The 21,730-nt window shown below is 40.0% G+C and overlaps 1 protein-coding gene across 1 annotated transcript in view; it reads left to right on the forward strand.

Annotated features, from left to right (window-relative positions):
• PIGK (phosphatidylinositol glycan anchor biosynthesis class K) overlaps positions 1-21,730 on the forward strand; it is a 131,182-nt gene that overhangs the window by 16,254 nt on the left and 93,198 nt on the right. The window contains exons 7-9 of the mRNA XM_058175271.1: positions 708-825; positions 1,505-1,615; positions 5,093-5,265. Of these exons, the coding sequence (XP_058031254.1) occupies positions 708-825; positions 1,505-1,615; positions 5,093-5,265 (402 nt within the window). The remainder of the gene's footprint in view (positions 1-707; positions 826-1,504; positions 1,616-5,092; positions 5,266-21,730) is intronic.

Consider the following 21,730-nt stretch of genomic DNA (forward strand, 5'->3'; position numbering starts at 1 on the left):
TAATCAAAGGTAGTAGTAATCAAAAACTTTTGTTATTTGGTTCTGAATGAGCAGACAGATCCTTTGCAAAAGGAAGCCTACACAAGACTTCAGGAGGTTTATATTGACATGGAGCTGTCTTAGTGTAAGATTTCAGGATTTTATTTTTGAATAAAACACATCTTGGATTTAATCACCAGCCCTTTTTTCCCCTATGCAATGGTGATAAAACTGGATAGTTTATAAAGGTACATTATTGTTTGTTAATGGCAAAAATCCTGGAGGTGAAATCTCCAGGAAGACTTTATTTTAAAGTCGCATTTTGTTTATAAGGCTGGATGAAGTCACCACAGCTGATGGATAAAGGAAGATATGGCTAATCTCTTATATTGATATTGATTGTTTCCTAGTATGATTTGATTGCTTATTTGTACCCTATGACTATCACTAAGTGTTGTACCTTATGATTCTTGATGAATGTATCTTGTATTTTTATGTACTCCGAGAGCATATGCACTAAGACAAATTCCTTGTGTGTCCAATCACACTTGGCCAATAAAAATTCTGTTCTGTTCTATTCTATTCTATTCTACTCTACTCTATTCTACTCTATATACTAGTAAGGGCTTTACTTTGTAGCTGGACAATTTGTTGTGCTTGATTATTGTAGAAGGCTTAGAGGCCAGCTGGCATAAAAGGCATAAAGGATGCTTTTTTCCCCCTTCTAGGTACAATGAATTGCTGTTTATCATTGATACATGCCAAGGAGCATCCATGTATGAACGGTTTTATTCTCCCAATATAATGGCTTTGGCTAGCAGCCAAGTTGGAGAAGATTCACTTTCTGTAAGTGTATCGTTTCATATGTTAACTATATATAGATAACAGTCACCAAATGAAAATCTATCCTAATTTGGTGGGTATCTAGCTGTATAAGATTTAATAGGAATCTTGCTTCTGCTGGAAAATACTGCATTTATAGTGGAACGAGAATTTGTTTTATAAATAGCAGTATTAATTAATAGTGCTATAAAGAAAAACAAGATTTAAAAAATAAATAAAAAGGAAATTACGACCCTACTTTAGGTTATTCATGACTTTCCAGGAAGTCATGACTTTCACAATCCTTTTCTGAGAACTTTGGTATATTTTATTGCATATTTTGGAGGGCTAAACTCACTTCTACAGAACTGTGACACTTTCAATGAAGGATGAATTCTGAAAGATAAGAGAAGCAGGTAAAGGATTGCTGTCTTTCTCTTAGTCCGAACAGGTTTGGTAGATTGAAATATAGAGCTAGTGTTACATCTCTGTATAGCTCCTTTCCAGCACATTCATATACAATATTTTGCTTGGCCTTATCTATTTGTGTTCCTTTCTGTACCACATAGTAGCTATTCATAGTTTGGGAGATTAATCAACTGTTGACAGAGGATGTAGATATAAGAGTGTGTCGTTCAGATTTCATTGCTAAACATTTATATATAGTAAATTCAGTATTTATAACAACGTTCTCTTTTTGAAGCATCAACCAGATCTTGGCATAGGTGTCCATTTGATGGATAGATACACATTTTACGTCTTGGAATTTTTAGAAGAAATTAATCCAGCAAGCCAGACGAATATGAATGACCTGGTAAATACTTATTTATCTTGCTATTTATAAAACCACTACTGGAAAGCTGTATGTTTTGTATAATTTTACATAATCCTTTTAACATCCTTTCCTATTTCCCCCATTGTCACTGTATTGCATCAAGTTGGGAAGAAAACATTTTTTTCTAGTTTTAAACCCCCAAAATGAGATTTGCTCAAGTTAAATTAGCCTTAAATCTAGGGCTTAAATCTACATTACCTTATTAAAAAAATAATCCTTTTACAGCGTGGAATCTTAGTAGCAAAGCTGTGTTTTTCATTACAAGCACTGTACGTTGAAGTTTGAATTGTTTCTAGACTGTTGCATACAATGCTGTCTTCCAGCTCAGTTATATTAAAAAGTTATATTATGCAAGATTCAGAACATTGCTTGGTTCCTGACTCAAGCTGAAAAACATATTAGCCTTGACTGAAGTTAAATATAAGAATTAATCACAGAGTGTAAAAAGAAGCATAAGTGATTGATACTGAACATAAATCTCAATGAGCAAATGATGTCACTGCCATGACTAATTAAAGAATCAAGTTTATAGTTGCTAGGAAGATTTTTGGTTGTGATACTGGAAAGGTCCTATGTAATAGAGCAATAATCTGATGATATGAGATAGCTCAGGAATGTCAAACTCATGGCATCACGGCGTCGTCACGTGACGTATCAGGACTTTTTCCCACTTTGCTAAACCAGGTGGGGCCAGCATGTGACGCATCTGGCCTGTGAGCTGCGAGTTTGACACCGCTGACATAGCTCCGTGAATTTGACTAGTAGAAGAGAGCCAATAGATGTGCCAGTAAAAAGGATCTAGGCATTTTATGGCCTATGGGTAGTCCCAATCTGGCTTTCAGTTCCTTTTTCCAGAAATATGATGTGAATGTGCAATTCAATCAATCAGTCTCATGTTGCCTCTTGGGAAAACTAATTACCCAACCCTGCTTGTGTGTGGTAAATAACTAGCGACATTCAGAATCCAATCCTAAGCATGATTCCCCCCCCTCCCCGAAGTAAATCTCACTGAATTGCGAAGGATTCTCACTCTGCTAGGCAAGCTTAGGAAGCTTTTTTTCATTTATTTGAAATGTTAATGTGGTTAGAAGATTTAGGACCATACCTCTTCTGGAAGCCTTCTTAAAATTGGAATTATGCAGCAGAGCTCCAAGTATTCAGTGGTGCGGTTAGGATTGGGTTGCTATGTAGCAAATCAGTCTGCATATGATGGAAATTTTCCACTAATACCTAAGGAGAAGACAGACTCCTGGCCATTCTTCCATATATGATCTTTTAAAACAGATTTTTTTTTACCTAAATGGAAATTCTGCATACATGTATAGCTAGGTGATATGAAGCAGCAATATTGGACATATCTATATATTCATATATTAATAGATAAGGATTAGCTTGTCTCTCAAAATCTTTCATATTATGTTAAGCAAAAAGTCCTGGTGTACATGCTATCCACTTACAGTATATTCTGTTTTGCAGATTTGAGAGATGTCCTCTTTAAATTCAATCTTGCTTAACATACGATGCCAAAAGATATGAGTTGTGAATCTAAATCTCAAAGTCTTTTTTCATATGAGAGAGCAGCTGTGTTAAATCATTTAGTAATAAAGTTTACAGATGCAGTTGCAGGTTATCTTGTCACTAGAAAAGATATCATCAGTTTTCCAATAAAAAGCTCACATTGCCAAGCTTGATAGTGATATAGAAATGAGTAAGCAACCAGTGTTCATCTGAGAAAGAAATTTCATTATTAAATCTGACAAAAATCTATTTTTAAAGGATATGTAGGGTATAATCTTGAGAATGAAGGATATATAGGTAATCATTGATTTACAACCATAATTGACCCTGAAGTTACCTTCATGGTGGTTAAGAGTAACCATGCCTGATTTTATGACTGTTTTTGTGCCAGTGATTGGCACAGTGATTAAATGATTGTCATTTTCTCCAAATGGCATTTTTTGCCAGAAATTTGGCAAAAGATGCCAAAAATCATGGTCATGTGACAGCAGGATGCTGCAAACAGTTGTAAATGTGGGACTGTTGCCAAGCACCCATAATGTCATCACGTGACTATGGGGGGGGGGAGAAGCCATTTGAACTTTAAAACTGGGTTGTAAGTAGGCCTGAGGAGGTTTGTTGCAATTTTGAATGGTCACTAAGTGAGCAGTCATAAGTTGAGGACTACCTGTATTATAATGATAAACAGATCATTCCATTCTGAACAAGTTTGTCTCATTAATTTTGTGTTCTCTGGAATCCATTAATTTACTAGAAACTACAGAATTAACAGATAAATAAAGTGCCATCTTGGAAATATTGTGAAAATGGGCCAGTGAATTAGAAATTACAGTATACAATTTGCTGATCTTGTAGCAGATTTACAAGGACTTCACCTTTAACAGTTTTAAATTTTACTTTATCTTTTTATATCTAGGAAAATGTAAAGTTATAACCCTGTTCATATTTACAGATTTATTTATTTTATTTATTTATTTATTCACATTTTTATACCGCCCTTCTCAGAAGACTCAGGGCGGTGTACAGCAAATAAAATGACAATAATCCAAAAACAATTTAAAATACCATAACAAGATTAAAAATCTAATTTAACCGCTGTATACTTAAAAATATTAGATAAAAAATTACAAAAGATAAAAACCCCTGTTAAGAAGCCCGCTAAAACCCCCAAATATTAAAATCAATCAATCAGGCCAGCCCTGCTTGGTGAAAAAAGAAAGTCTTGAGCTCGCGTTTAAAGGTCCGAAGATCAGGGAGAAGACGGAGTCCCACCGGCAGCTCGTTCCACAAAGCCGGGGCCCCCACAGAGAACGCTCTTCCCCTGGGGGGAAGATATGTGGCCCCATTAAATATTGTTGGATTTATTTCTCAATAGCACATGTAAATGGTTTTAGGATGATTCATAGCTATAGGGATTGCGAGTAAGATGGATGGTTTCTATGTAGGTAGGTAGGTGGGTAGGTAGGTAGGTAGGTAGGTAGATAGATTTATCTCCTGTGCTTGAATATTCCATTCTTGCTTTTTTCTTTATACTCTTCAATGGGGCAAGCAGTCGTTTTTAGAAACTGTGCTAATTTCTAACTAGGATTTGATTGGTTTAGAGGTAAATTGATTTTAATATAACACCAAATTATGGATTTCTAGAAAATTATTCAAATACCTAGAATGTGTAATTTGGAGAGGAAATGCATGTAACTCTGTAACAAGGTACCAACAATAGAAATATGGTTTGTCAGTTCTGTTAAATTAATCCTTTCACACTAAAAATGAATTAAACTATTTAGATTCCAATATTATTCCTGTCGGGGAATTAAAAAACCATATCACAAGTTGTATAGTGGTATTAAATGATCACTGTAGGGACAAAATGCAGCAATTGGGAATAGAAATGCAGCAAAGGTTTTCTTGAATATTTCAAATGAAGTATCTTCTTTATAGTTTCAGGTATGCCCTAAAAGTTTATGTGTGTCAACACCTGGACACCGGACAGATCTGTTCCAGAGAAATCCTGATAATGTCTTGATAACTGATTTTTTTGGGAGTGTACGAAAAGTGGAAATTACAACTGAGACAGTTTCTCTGGATCCTAATTTGGCACCTGCCGAGACAAGGTATTTTTATTTATTTTTTGAACCTCAGATATTCATAAATGAAAAATAATTAAATATATATATCAAGATATAAAAAGGATTGATCCATACAGATAAATGCCAGAATGTGTGTACAGACTAGAATAACATTACTGCAAAAAGATTCTAGGTGATGTTCAGGAAGACACTGTGTGCACATTCATTGGAGGGTTTATTTTTTGTGTATTCTTTGGGTTGTGTATTTGTTTCTTGGAACTACAGGAATAGAGGAAGCAATGGGTCATGCTATGTTGGGATGTGCCTTAGAAACATGTGGGTAAGAACATGTTAGTTTGAGTAAGAGAATATCAGTTCTTGTTATCAATCATGTAAATTCTGAACACATTTATTTGGCATAAAAGTCTATAAATATAGTAGACTACAATTAGAGTAGTAATGGTGGGACTGATACTTGGAAACAGTATGAAAAGAGGGGAAAACAGAACTAGTCCAGCAAAAATGTACCAAAAACAGTGGATTGAATAAATGCATTACATATGTGGATCAAAGAAGTGGGAATTGGGGAAGCAGTACAAAGTGACTTATATAGAATAATGCTTGACTTAAAATAATTCATTTAGTAACCAATTTTACAATGGAACTGAAAAAAGTGATTTAAGATTATTTTTCGCATTTAAAACCATTGCAGCATCCCTAAGGTCACGTGATCAAAATTTGGCAATTTGCCAACTGGCATGTGTTTATGACGGTTGCATGATGATAGTATATTGATTTAAGAATCACCAAAAAATAAGATGAAATATTTGAAAGCATCAAAGCTCATGAACACTGGAAATCTAAAATTTATATCTCCCCAAAAAGATAATGAAGAGGATGCTAGATGCTTGTCTTTCTGAATAAAGCATTCATCAAACTTATGGGACCGCCTGCTGTTACTGCATGCCTCCCACCAACCCGTGCGCTCTCACAGAGAGGGTCTTCTCAGGGTGCTGTCCGCCAAGCAGTGTCGGCTGGCGGCCCCCAGGGGAAGGGCCTTCTCTGTGGGAGCACCTACTCTCTGGAACGAACTTCCCCCCAGTTTATGCCAATTGCCTGACCTTCGGACCTTTCTGAAAACTTATTTATTTATCCAAGCGGGACTGGCTTGATTTTTAAATTCTAAATTTTAAATTTTAAATTTTTTAATTGTAATTATATTGGGTATTTTATATGGTCAATTGGACGGTTTTAATTTTGGCCTTTTATTGAATAAGTTTTTTAATTGTTATTTTAGTGTGTATATTAATTGTTTTAATGAAGGCTGTACACCGCCCTGAGTCCTTCGGGAGAAGGACGGTATAAAAGTTTAAATAAATAAATAAATAAATAAACATTAGTATTCAGAATACTAATACTCATAAAGCTACATTACAATCAGAATATATGAAGAGAGAATATAAAATACGGAGTACAGGTAGTCCTTGACCTATGACCATAATTGGGACCAGAATTTCTGTTGCTAAGCAAGGCAATTGTTAAATGAATTGCATTTGATTTACGCCTTTGTTTGGCACGGTTGCGAATCTGGGATTGTGAAGTGAATCTGGTTTCTCCCATTGACTTTGTTTATATTTTATTTATTTTATTTTTATTTTTATTTGATTTCTATACCGCCCTTCTCCCGAAGGACTCAGGGCGGTGTACAGGCAAGAATAAAACAGACGGTACAATATACAAATTTAAAATGCAGTTAAAAAACTTATTTTAAAATTGGCCTGAGAAGTAAAATATATAATAAGCTAAAAAACCCCATTTAAAATTAATTTCTAAGAATTTAAAAATTTGTTAAAATCAATTTAAGCCAGCCCCGCGCGAATAAAAAGATGTGTCTTCAGTTCGCGACGGAATGTCCGAAGGTCAGGTATTTGGCGTAAACCCGGGGGAAGTTCGTTCCAGAGGTGGAGCCCCACAGAGAAGGACCTCCCTCTGGGGGCCGCCAGCCGACATTGCTTGGCGGACGGCACCCTGAGAAGTCCCTCTCTGTGAGAGCGTACGGGTCGGTGGGAGGCATGTGGTAACAGCAGGCGGTCCCGTAAGTACCCAGGCCCTAAGCCATGGAGCGCTTTAAAGGTAGTAACCAACACCTTAAAGTGCACTCGAAAGGCCACAGGTAGCCAGTGCAGTCTGCGCAGGAGCGGTGTTATATGGGAGCTACGCGGAGCTCCTTCTATCACCCGCGCAGCTGCATTCTGGACTAACTGAAGCCTCCGAGTGCACTTCAAGGGGAGCCCCATGTAGAGAGCATTACAATAATCCAAGCGAGAGGTAACGAGCATGAGTGACCGTGCACAAGGCATCCCGATCAAGGAAGGCGCAACTGCCGAACCAGGCGAACCTGGTGGAAGGCCCCTGGAGAGGGCCGTCAAATGATCTTCAGACGACACCCGTTCATCCAGGAGGACACCTAAGTTGCGCACCCTATCCTTTGGGGCCAATAACTTGCCTCCAACAGTCAGCCGCGGCTGCAGCTGACTGAATCGGGGTGCCGGCATCCACAGCCACTCCGTCTTGGAGGGATTAAGCTTGAGCCTGTTTCTCCCCATCCAGACCCGTACGGCTTCCACACACCGGGACAGCACTTCAACAGCTTCATTGGGGTGGCCTGGGGTGGAGAAGTACAGCTGGGTGTCATCAGCGTACAGCTGGTATCTCACCCCAAAGCCACTGATGATCTCACCCAACGGCTTCATATAGATGTTGAACAGAAGGGGCGAGAGAATTGACCCCGCGGCACCCCACAAGTGAGGTCCTCGCGCCCACCTCTGCCCCCCTGCCAACACCGTCTGCGACCGGTCAGAGAGATAGGAGGAGAACCACCGATACACGGTGCCTCCCACTCCCAATCCCCCAACCAGCGCAGCAGGATACCATGGTCGATGGTATCAAAAGCCGCTGAGAGATCTAATAGGACCAGGGCAGAGGAATAACCCTGTCCCTGGCCCTCCAGAGGTCATCTACCAACGCGACCAAAGCTGTCTCTGTGCTATGACCGGGCCGGAAACCGGACTGGAACGGGTCTAGATAGACGGCTTCATCCAGGTATTGGGGTAGCTGCCGCGCCACAGCACTCTCTACAACCTTCGCAACAAAGCGAAGGTTGGAGACCGGACGATAATTACCCAAAATAGCTGGGTCCAGGAGGGCTTCTTGAGGAGGGTCTCACCACCGCCTCTTTCAAGGCGGCAGGAAAACCCTTCCAACAAAGAAGCGTTGATAATCTCCTGAGCCAGCCTCGTGTCACCTCCTGAGTGGCCAGTACCAGCCAGGAAGGACACGGGTCCAGTAAACATGTAGTGGCGTGAAGTCTCCCCAACAACCTGTCCACGCCTCGGAGCCACAGGGTCAAACTCATCCCAAATGGACTCAACAAGACGTGTCTCCTCTCCCTCGCTTGGATCATCCCAATTTCGGTCCAGACCATCCCGGAGCTGAGCGATTTTATCGTATAGATAACCACTAAACTCCTCGGCACGTCCCTGCAACGGGTCATCCCGCACCTCCTGATGAAGGAGGGAGCGGGTCACCCGAAACAGGGCGGCCGGGCGGTTATCTGCCGACGCAATGAGCGTGGAGGCATATGAGCGCCTCGCCTCCCTCATTGCCACTAGGTAGGTCCTAGCTGGTTTGTCAGAAACCAGCTGGGAAAGTCACAAATTGCAGTCACATGACTTTGGGATGCTGCCACTGTCATAAATACATCCTGAATTCCAAGGTCCTCACATGATTGTGGAGATGCTATGACAGTTATAACTGCGAGGATTAGTTTTAAGGCACTTTTTTCAGTGCTGTGGTAACTTTGAACAGTCATTAAATGAATGGTTGTAAATCAAGGTACCTACCTCTATGCAGGCAAATAGCATGCCTATTTTTTGTACTTTGTTGTGCGTCAGGGATTCTTTTTTTTTTAACAAATTGAAGATTTTTGGCATATCTATTGTGCTTTTTCCAAACAGCATTTGCTAACTTTCTGTCTCTCACACATTTTGATAATTCCTGCAATTTTTGCAATAGTTCAGCCTTTTTCATTATTATTAATCAGATGATGATTAGCAGTTTTGTCAATTTTTTTTAAATTAAGTTATGTACATTTTTAGGCATAAAGCTGTTGCAATATAACTTTTATATGCACTAAGAAACAAAAAAAATCCATGTGACTTGCTTTATTGCAATATTCGTTTATGTGAACCTAAGATGGCGCCGACGAAGGCTGCCTCGGTGAAATGCTCTCTAATTGTTACTTTATTTCTAATTGTTCTCTGTGACTCACTACGGATTTCCTACTCACGAGACCATCTGCTAAAAATTAAGGAACATTTCTTTAAGGAGCAGCTTTCTTTAATCTCACCCCCGCCTGTCTTTACAAACACGGAGGAGATTCTAACACAGGAGGAGGCAATTCCCACGGAGCCATGGATTACTAAAAAAACCAAACGACGGAAACGAAGGAAACGAGGTAAACGATCTGGGATCTTAATCAAGCTAAGAACTCGCACTAAAACTCCTCTGCCTTCAATTTTCCTAACAAATATACGCTCACTTGCAAATAAGATGGATGAAATACTCCTCTTAAACAAATACTATTCTGATTTTCGCAATTCAGCAGTCCTATGCTTCTCTGAAACCTGGTTAAATGAATCAATTGAAAATAGCAGCCTGAACATTCCAGGATTTCAAATTGAACGATCAGACAGGATTCCAGAAACATCTGGTAAAAGAAAGGAGGAGGCTTATGCCTATATATTAATTCAACCTGGTGTCAAGATTTTAACATAATTTACAAATTCTGTGACAACAATTTAGAGACTCTAATTATCAACTGCAAACCTTACTATTCGCCTCGTGAATTTTCCTCATTTCTTCTAATTGCTGTTTATGTCCCACCACAAGCCTGTGTAAACGAGGCATTACGAACTCTAGCTGACCAAATCATGGAGGCTGAAGCCAAACACCCTGATTCACTGGCCATTGTTTTGGGAGATCTAAACAAGGCAAACTTAAGGAAAGAACTACCAAAATACTTTCAGCATGTCAATTGTCCCACCAGAGGCAAGAATACTCTAGACCACTGCTACACAACACTAAAAGATGCCTATCGGTCTTTACCACGTGCAGCTGTAGGACACTCTGATCATTGCATGATTCACCTTGTACCTGCTTACAGGCAAAGACTTAAAGCCATAAAACCAATAATTAAATCAGTGAAAACCTGGACGGAGGAATCAGAATTAAAGCTACAGGCATGTTTTGACTGCACTGATTGGAATATTTTTAAAGATACCTCTGCAGACCTGGATGAACTCACAGATACTGTAACATCATATGTCAGCTTCTGTGAAGACCTATGTGTACCTACAAGGAACTTGCGAATACACAGTAACAACAAACCTTGGTTTACACCTAAACTTAAGCAGCTACGACATTCCAAAGAGGAAGCCTACAGAAAAGGTGATAAAATGCTGTACAATCAGGCCAGAAATGCACTAACAAGGGAGATAAGAGCAGCAAAAAGAAGCTACTCTGAAAAGCTAAAGAATCAATTTTCAGCAAATGAACCAGCAAACATGTGGAAAACTCTTAAAATATCACCGGCTATGGCAAACCTCCTTCCCAGGCTGAAGGTAATCAACAACTGGCAGATGACCTGAATGAGTTTTACTGCAGGTTTGAAAGGAAACTACAGCCACCTATCTCCACAACCCCATCTCAGACACACCAACAACAGCCAAGCCTCCTACAACTGACCCCATTTCATTGGGTTCACAACCCCTAGTGATCACAGAAAAGGAAGTGCAGGACCTATTTCACAGACAAAAGCCAGGAAAAGCTCCAGGCCCAGACAAGATAACTCCTTCTTGCTTAAAAGTCTGTGCTGACCAATTGGCCCCCATCTTCACCCATATTTTCAATAAATCACTAGAGATGTGCTATGTTCCTTCTTGCTTCAAACGCTCTACCATCATCCCAGTGCCAAGAAGCCCACCATCAAGGAACTGAATGACTACAGACCAGTTGCTCTAACATCTGTAGTCATGAAAACCTTTGAAAGGCTAGTGCTTTCCTACCTGAAAACCATCACGAATCCGCTCTTAGACCCCTTGCAATTTGCATACCGAGCAAATAGATCAACAGATGATGCTGTTAATATGGCTCTGCACTACATCCTACAACATCTTGAGTCTCCAAAGACCTATGCAAGGGTCCTTTTTGTAGACTTTAGTTCAGCATTCAATACCATCATTCCAGACATTCTTCTAACTAAGCTAAACCAGCTACAGGTACCGGAACAGACTTGTAAGTGGATCACAAGCTTCCTAACAAACAGGAAGCAGCAGGTGAAGCTAAGCAAGATCACATCAAATACCTGTACAATTAGCACTGGGCCCCCAAGGCTGTGTGCTTTCCCCACTTCTCTTCTCTCTGTATACCAATGACTGCATCTCCAATGATCCATTTGTTAAGCTACTGAAGTTCGCAGATGACACAACAGTGATTGGTCTCATTCGAGACAATGACGAATCCGTATATAGACGAGAGGTCGAACGACTAGCCTTGTGGTGCAACCAAAACAATCTGGAACTGAACACACTCAAAACCGTAGAAATGGTGGTAGACTTTAGGAAAAACCCTTCCATACTTCCACCTCTCACAATACTTGACAACACAGTATCAACAGTAGAAACCTTCAAATTTCTGGGTTCTATCATATCGCAAGATCTCAAATGGACAGCTAACATCAAAAACATCATTAAAAAAGGACAACAAAGAATGTTCTTTCTGCGCCAACTCAGTAAGCTCAAACTGCCCAAGGAGCTGCTGATCCAATTCTACAGAGGAATTATTGAGTCTGTCATTTGCACCTCTATAACTGTCTGGTTCGGTTCTGCAACCCAACAAGAAAAACACAGACTTCAGAGGATAATTAGAACTGCAGAAAAAATAATTGCTACCAACTTGCCTTCCATTGAGGACCTGTATACTGCACGAATCAAGAAGAGGGCCGTGAAAATATTTGCAGATCCCTCGCATCCTGGACATAAACTGTTTCAACTCCTACCTTCAAAACGACGCTATAGAGCACTGCACACCAGAACAACTAGACACAAGAACAGTTTTTTCCCGAAGGCCATCACTCTGCTAAACAAATAATTCCCTCAACACTGTCAGACTATTTACTGAATCTGCACTACTATTAATTGTTTCATAGTTCCCATCACCAATCTCTTTCCATTTATGACTGTATGACTATAACTTGTTGCTGGCAATCCTTATGATTTATATTGATATATTGATCATCAATTGTGTTGTAAATGTTGTATCTTGATAAACGTATCTTTCTTTTATGTACACTGAGAGCATATGCACCAAGACAAATTCCTTGTGTGTCCAATCACACTTGGCCAATAAAAATTCTATTCTATTCTATTCTATTATTGTGATACTCTGGATCAAACTCACAATATGTCCGAACTATGCCTGTATCTGGATGCAATACCTACTGGGTGTGAGTATGGAGAACTGGAACAATCATTGTGAGAATTCTATATAGTATGTGTGGTTTTTTTCCTTACAGTTAGAAACCGTAAACGAATTTGAGTTCCAGCTCAAAAGCAGTTTGTGAATTCAGAATTAAAATCAGTATCTTCAATGGAGTATAATGAACAGATGCAGAGTGACTATGACAATAACTTTTATGTATAAATCAGTTTCCGATTCTTGGAGACTCAGATTTATTTTATATAAATGGGAAAACCTGCAAGTACGCAGCAGAATTTGTAAGCATATATCTATATAGCACAATTGAAATATTGCTTCCACATTTTTGATTGGTGGGTTTGGGAGAGAAATAAAAAGTAGAGAAAGGATTCTTCTGAAGTATGTAACATTTATGGAATGTACATTTTCAGACACCAAGCTGAATTTATATTCAGTCTGATGTTGCCATCTGTTGGGAGCTCTTGGGATAAAAAAAGTGTTTTTGTCCTGTTTTACCTACAAGTTGGCATAGATTACAAAAATGTGTTGCACATAAGTTGGATCAACAAGGTTTCATACTTCATTTCTGAAGTAATTTTTTTCAAAGTAATAATTAGATCTTTTTCTAGATCAGGCCTTTAGTATTTGCAGTATGAGTATTAACTTTTAATCTTGTTTATAGAACAAAGATACGTTATTTATTCTATTTAATTCCATCATGTTTTCAAGATACCTGCTTTTTATCCTCTTGAAGTGGCTCTATATTAGGGGAATAATCATTCAGTACAAGTGTGTATGGGAATTTCTATCTGGATATTCTTGATTTGAGTGTGTCTCAAGGCAATGGACACTATAACATTTCCTTCCCTTATTTTATATCTGTGTGAGGGATATAAAGGAGAAGAAAAGCAAACATTTACCCAGAGAAGTACAAATAAAAGGAACAATGAGACATAAATAAAATATGAAACATGAGCAAATATGTAAGAGCTTTGAGAGGTGAAGCATACTGAAAATCCTGATTAAATGTCAGCGCACCACAGTATCTCCTTCGTATGGGGATGTGATGTAGGTTTGCAAATCAGTCACTAAATTAGATACCCTATCTTGCATAGAATTGTATGAACATGCTTAGGGTAAAACTAGGCTGTGTTTATGCTTTGGGGTGATAACTGAGTGAGATTGTTTTTATTGTTACTAGAAAATGTGGCATTTGTAGGACTGAGACTCATAACCTAGTCCAAGTTCATCCAAATAATCCTAGAAGATGTTTAAATTCAAATTAAAATAGAAAGCCTTCTGCTTGTTTCAGTATAGCTACTGCATACAACTTTCAGTACTGTTTCCTTCTTTTCAGACATGATTTATTGTGAATTTATTGAAAAGGAATGCTTTTGTGAAATCCAATACAAGCAATATGTTCAGATTTGTTCCCAATTTATAACTGATTGTTTTCTTCATTTCTAATACTTTCTTTGTTCAGAAGCTCTTGAGAGATTGTCACAGTGAAGGACTACAATTTCTAGTATTAAAAGAAATAAAAAAGAAATGACAGCATTTTTATATTTTAATCAGTTCCTGCAATATTTAGAGTGAATCAGATTGCACACTTTGTATATTTTTAACAAGTATACCCCAGATTGGACTGATATTAAGCATTGTATATTGATTTTGGTCAATGATAGACAGGACACCTCTAAGAAATCCTGTGTAAAATACAAACATGCAAACTGAATATACTTGCAAATGCCACAGTTTAAAGTTTAGCATTATTTAATTTTTGCAAGATTTCATTTCATGCCCACAATTAATTCTTCTCCCTGAATCTGTTGAAAAATATTTATGGATTTCTGCAGTTTTGTTTATAACCATGCCTCATTTAGCGATTAACTTGTTTAGCAAACACAGCAGTAATACAATAATTTTTTGACCAATGCATGCAATTATAACCAAATTTCATGCGCATCTGTTAACAATGCACGCTGGAGTGAGAATAACAACTGGAAAAGCTGCACAAGAAAAATTTATCCAAAAGAGATGACAGCAACCAGTGACCTTTTCAATCTCTCTCTCTCTCTCTCTCTTTCTCTCTCTCTCTCTCTCTCCGTCCCTCCCTCTCCCTCTCTTCCCCCCTTCCCTTCCTCTCCCTCTCTGTCATGTGTTCATTTAGCAACATTAATGACCTAGTTCTTTGAACTGTGAACAAAATCATTAAATGAGGAGTAGGTGTATATATAGATATATGTGTGTATTTTTCCTCCTGTTTGGTAGAGTGACTTGTAGTACCTAGTATTTTCCCCAATATTTTGCATTGGAAAGCTTGTCAATATCACTGAACAGACAGAGACCTCATAGTTTTTTCCGATTTTCAGAATTGTTTTCTCTGAAAATCTCAAACTTCACCAAAATATTGTTTAAATAAATTTCAGCGGGCAAAGCAATTAGCTGTGTATTTTTTTAAAAATGTATATTTTTCTCACAAGCTTCATTTTTCTGTGGAGATTGAATCATCTACGAGATGTTTGATTGTATAGTAGTGTAATTTTAGAGGTGGTTTTTTAAAAAAGTTTTATTGAGTTTAATATGGCTTCATGTGGGATGCTGTTGGGGCAGCCCATATAATCTGCCTTAGGAGAAATTCTGGGAAAGTTTACAGAAAATACAAGAAATCATGAAGATGCCACAATTCCATCTTGCTTCTTTAGCAGCCTTTTAATTTTGCCTTTTCTACTTTTACTGCTAATCCATAAATTGCCTAATCTCGTGCATCATGCCACACAATGTTATATTGGAGGAAGGGGGCTGTTCTTTATTAAAATGGATTGTTTGGCATCAATATTTCATCAGCAAAGTGAATCAGTGTGGAAGAACTGCTTGCGGGTATGTGCATGTCGTTGGTGGCGTGCAATATATTAAATAGGTTTAGAAGGATGATGAGTGGGATAATAAGGTAACAAAATTCTCAGGAGGGAATGTTAGCATAATATTCTGGGTGAGTATTTGTAAAAATTTGACTTACAGCAGTTTATTTAGTGACCATTTGAGGTTTCAATGGCACTGAAAAAAGTGACTTATGACTATTTTTCACATGCCTATTGCAGCATCATGTGATCAAAATTCAGACCCTTAAACTGACACATGTTTATGACGGTTGCAGTATCCCGGGATCATGTGATTACCTTTTGCAACCTTCTAACCAGCAAAATCAATTTGGAAGCCAGATTCACTTAACAACTAACTTAACCACTCAGTGAGTCACGTAATAACTGTGGAAAGAAAGGTCATAAAATGGGGCAAAATGCACTTAACAATGTTTTGCTTAGCAACAGAAATGTTGGGCTCAATTCTGGTCATAAGTCAAAGACAACCTATATTTACCCACTTTGAGCATTGTGGAATTCAAATGTTTATTGTGATGTCTGTATTTGTGGAGTCCTTGGTGTTCTTTGAGTTTGACTGGATTGTTGTTGTTGTTTTTTGCAGATGTTTCATTATCTACGTAGGTAACATCATCAGCACTAGTGGGTGGTGGGTTTGCTCTTTGTTTATATACAAATGGCTTGCCCAGTCAGTGTTCTTGATGGTTCCTTGATTAGGTTATTTATTTAATGTTAGCTTGTGTGTCTAGTATTAATCTTGGTATTAATCTCTTCTTATCTGGGTATTGATTGCTGGTCAGGAGGTGTTTTAGTTTTTTTATTGTCTCTGTTGAATGTCTGTATTCTGAGGTCTTAGTTGCTTTATTTCCAAATTAATCAGGAATTATGTGCCCCTTTAAAATTAATAATATTTATTGTGACTTTGAGTTAGTCTTAAATCTGGCAACAGCATGGGTAAGTTCCTGTAGAATTTCAGAAGTAGTTTGCCATTACTCCTTCCTAGAGCTGAGGGAAAGTGACTGGCCCAAGGTTACCCATCTGGTTTTATACCTAAGGTGGGACTAGAATTTACGATCTCCCAGTTTCTAACATGATGCCTTTCTAAAACCAAAAGGAAAAAGAAAACAGAGATCAGACTAAACATACCGTAAGAATTGGAAGAGCAGCATAAAAAGTTTTTTTAGCTAAATCGTGGAAATGTTTCAGAAGACATTGCAAAACTAATGTCTTAGTGACCAAGGCAAATGAGATACACTCTGAATAGTTTCTCTACTTGCTTCACTGTATACAAAAGTAGGTCAAATTTTTCTCCCTGGAGCAAGTAGTTAACAAAACATTCTGTTCTATCCCTGGCTTCTTCCTACTGGGATGGACGGAAAGGGAACAATATTCTTTTGTTGTGGTGCTTTGCTTCTGACTGCTGTTCTTCAAAGGAGACCCATTGTGAATTCTGCTTCACAATCAGGATGAATGATGGAGAGAAGTACGACCAAGTGGCTATAGCTTTTCATTTCATTTCATTTCCTTCCAAGTCTTCTGCGCTCTTTGCTGTCTATACCTCCTTCATGTCCCACAATACCTAGCTTGCAATTCCAAGTGTATTGAGATTTATTTTACTATAGCCTAGTAACAAATGTATGTTCAGTTACTATACCCAATCCAGAGTCGTGTTTTGTGAGGTGAGTGGCTATACAAATTTGACAAAGAAATAAATAAGTCAGAAGAAATACTCTCTCAGAACATTCATGATTTAAGGACCGCCACAAAAGCAAATTTATATTGAACAAACTTCTGCTTTTTTGCCAGTCTAGTGAAAATGTTCAGATTTATACCAATATGCACAGTAAATGTCTATGCCAAAACAACGTGTATGTGTGTGGGGATGGGGGAAAAGAATTTTCTGGGCTTCTGGAGATGCACAATTTTACTCAGCACAATTCACAATATCTGTCACAAGGGCATCACTGCGATTCTTGGCAAAGTTTTCGTGCACAGGTTGCTTGACTGCCACTTGGCTAAATAGCTGTTCCCTTCAATTTTCTTGAAGCAGTTTTTCAACAAGATTTTTTTTTTAAAGAATTTTGATAAAAAGTTTCTTCTAAAAAAATAGTCTGCAACAGATTTGGAATAACAACAAGAGGCATACTTATTCCATTAGAGCAGTGTTTCCCAACTGTGAGGTATACTTTCCTTGGGTAGATGCAGACAGAGTCCAGGGAAGGTGTGAACATTTTGTATTTTTTAATGTCTTTATTAAAAATAAAGTCTCATTGTAGTGTTTTCATCGTTTGCGTTTATTTTGATATTTGGATTTTAAAGGGAAATGTGTATGTTAAAGTTACACTAAAGGAAGGTGTGATGGGGAAATGTTTAGAAAGCTCTTCATTAGAGGGAAAAAATGTTATACAGGTAGTTGTTGACTTACAACCATTCATTCACGCCGGAGAAGACGCCTAGAGAGTGCCTGGAGATCCAGCCGTTCTGAGACTGACCGGACACTAGTTAGGTCCTATAGTAGGACCTACCTAGTGGCATTGAGGGAAGCGAAGCATTCTTACGTGTCCTCCCTCATTGCATCGGCAGACAACCGCCCGGTCGCCCTGTTTCGGGTTAACAGGAGGGGCGGGAGGACCCATTACAAGGGCGTGCTGAGGAGTTTAACGGTTATCTATACGATAAAATCGTTCAGCTTCGGGATAGTTTGGATCAAAATTGGGTAGATCCAGGTGAGAGTTTCGAGACTCGTCTTGTTGAGACCGTTTGGGATAGTTTTGACCCTGTGACTCCCGAGGACATGGACAGGTTACTGGGAAGGTTGAATGCCACCACATGTTTACTGGACCCGTGCCCCTCCTGGTTGGTGCTGGCCACGCAGGAGGTGACACGAGGCTGGCTCCGGGGGATTATAAATGCTTCTTTGCGGGAGGGGGTCTTTCCCGCTGCCTTGAAAGAGGCGGTGGTGAGACCTCTCCTCAAGAAGCTGTCGTGTCCCACTCCTCCGCTGACGGCTGGGTCAGGGAAATCCGAATCAGGCTTGCCTCTGCAGCTCTGCCCAAAGTCCTAGCAAAGTCCTCAGAGCAGGCAGGAGACCAGTAAGTGACTTCAGCAAGATAAGTTCAACTTTTGCCTGACTCAGAGACTGCCAGAAAGTAGATCCTTTATATAGGCCATGGGGTGTGGCTCCATGACTCAGCACTCATTAAGGCCTGCCCCTCCCTTCCTTCTGTTGCCTCCGCCTCTCCAATCTTCTGATGCGAGGGTCACTCCAATCAGCTGTTGTTAGAGTAAACCTCCTCAGGCTCACCTGCTGTGGAGGAGGGGGAGGGGTCTAGCTGCTCCGTTTGCCTGGGCATGGAGTCAGGGCTGGGGCAGGGAGATGCTCCTTCTTCTGCAGTTTGTGTGGGCATGGAGCCAGGACTGGGGCCGGGAGGCATACATTCCTCAGTGTTCGGGAGCAGGTAAGAAGGCCCCGGCTGCTCTGAGGGCGGGCAAGACACAACAGAAGCCTTCCCTGGACCCAGCTGTTTTAGAAAATTATCATCCAGTCTCCAACCTTCGTTTTACGGCGAAGGTTGTAGAGAGTGCAGTGGCACGTCAATTACCCCAGTACCTGGATGAAACCGTCTATCTAGACCCGTTCCAGTCCGGCTTCCGGCCCGGATACAGTACGGAGACGGCTTTGGTCGTGTTGGTGGATGATCTCTGGAGGGCCAGGGATAAGGGTTACTCCTCTGCCCTGGTCCTATTAGATCTCTCAGCGGCTTTCGATACCATCGACCATGGTATCCTGCTGCGCCGGTTGGAGGGTTTGGGAGTGGGAGGCACCGTTTATCGGTGGTTCTCCTCCTACCTCTCTGACCGGACGCAGACAGTGTTGACAGGGGGGCAGAGATTGACCCCGAGGCGCCTCATGTGTGGGGTGCCGAAGGGATCGATTCTCTCGCCTCTCCTGTTCAACATCTATATGAAGCCACTGGGCGAGATCATCAGTGGTTTGGGGTGAGATACCAACTGTACGCTGACGATATGCAGCTGTACTTTTCCACCCCAGGCCACCCCAATGAAGCTATCAAAGTACTGTCCCGGTGTCTGGAAGCCGTACGGGTCTGGATGGGGAGAAACAGGCTCAAGCTTAATCCCTCCAAGACGGAGTGGCTGTGGATGCCGGCACCCCGGTACAGTGAGCTGCAGCCGCGGCTGACTGTTGGGGGTGAGTCATTGGCCCCGATGGAAAGGGTGCGCAACTTGGGCGTTCTCCTGGATGGGCGGTTGTCTTTCGAAGACCATTTGACGACCGTCTCCAGGAGAGCTTTTTATCAGGTTCACCTGATCCGCCAGTTGCGCCTCTTCCTGGACCGGGATGCCCTATGCACGGTCACTCATGCTCTCGTGACCTCTCGCTTGGACTATTGCAATGCTCTCTACATGGGGCTCCCCTTGAAGAGCACCCGGAGACTCCAGTTAGTCCAGAATGCAGCTGCGCGGGTGATAGAGGGAGCGGTTCGGAGCTCCCATGTAACACCATCCTGTGCAGACTGCACTGGCTGCCTGTTGTCTTCCGGGTGCGCTTCAAGGTATTGGTGACCACCTTCAAAGCGCTCCATGGCTTAGGACCAGGATATTTATGGGACCGTCTACTGCCATCTTCTATCTCCCAGCGACCTGTGCATTCTCACAGAGAGGGACTCCTTAGGGTGCCGTCAGCCAAGCAATGTCGACTGGCGGCCCCCAGGGGGAGGGCCTTCTCTGTGGGGGCTCCTACCCTGTGGAACGAACTTCCCCCTGGACTTCGTCAACTATCCGACCTTCGGACCTTTCGCCGCAAACTTAAAACCTATTTATTCCGTCTAGCTGGACTGGCTTGATTTTAAAATTTTTAATTTGCTTTTATGGGTTTTAAATTTTTGTAAATTTTTTATAGGGTGTTATTGTATTTTAAATTTTTGGCCAATTGAATAAGTTTTTTAAGGGGTTGTTCTTAATATTATATGTACTGTTCTCTTGGGATTTTATTCTGGCTGTGCACCGCCCTGAGTCCTTCGGGAGAAGGGCGGTATACAAATTAAAATATTATTATTATTATTATTATTTAGGTAATATTCAAAGCTATAGTGGCACCGAAAAAAGTGGCTTATGATTGGTTTTAATACTTATGACATCCCCATGGTCACGTGATCAAAATTCGGGCACTTGGCAACTGGGACATATTTATGACAGTTTCACTGACTCAGGATCATGTGATCATCATTTGTAACTTGGCTGGTTTCTGACAAGCAAATGACTCACTTAACTGTCTTGCTTAGCAACAGAAATGTGAGAGTCAATTATGGTCGTAAGTCAAGGACTACTTGTTGCTAAATACAGAAGTGCAAGAGACTATATCAGACAACCTTGAGTTGAGAAGAAGGGAGAGGAGTCAATAAGCAGAACTGTGGCTGAAGGCCTATGAGAGTTCAAGCAGTTATCCAAATAGCTGAAATGACTTGAAGAAACCATGCAGGTCAGGCCATTCAACACATTGTTTCAGTATTTGAATTAATCTAGGAAAATCATCTATACCAGAAACTCTTAATTTCTGCATAAGCATAGCTGGAAGATTGGATTGTAGTTGCTGGGTCTCTTGTGGCATCGCTCCATGTTCAAGCATCTTTTCCCAGCAATATATTATGTCTTATCTCTTTGCTATGATTGATTTGGATATAACAGTGCTAGTTGGATTCAATTTAATATCTAAAGGGTTTGATATTATTTTTACATTATTCAAGAAATAAATATTCTATCAATGCATGAATTGCAATGTTTGATTTGGCAAACACACACATATACTCATACACACACAAGAGCAAGAAGAGCTCTTTTGGAGTCCTCTATATTTTTTTTTAAAATGGGAAACAGTCTTGAGAACAAAAAGGTTAAGTAACATTGGGATAAGCCAGTTTCAAATTTAGGCTGCAGTTTTGTGACCCTATATGCCAGATTACTACTATTAATTTAGAGGAATCAGATTAATATATTCCTTAAAATTACTTGTTTTAGGTCTAAGTGAGATGCCTTTATTTTACCAGAAGATGGCAGCTATGCCAAGCAGAATATTT

The sequence above is a fragment of the Ahaetulla prasina genome, chromosome 3, assembly GCF_028640845.1.
Source record: "Ahaetulla prasina isolate Xishuangbanna chromosome 3, ASM2864084v1, whole genome shotgun sequence".
In the NCBI taxonomy this organism is placed as follows: domain Eukaryota; kingdom Metazoa; phylum Chordata; class Lepidosauria; order Squamata; family Colubridae; genus Ahaetulla; species Ahaetulla prasina.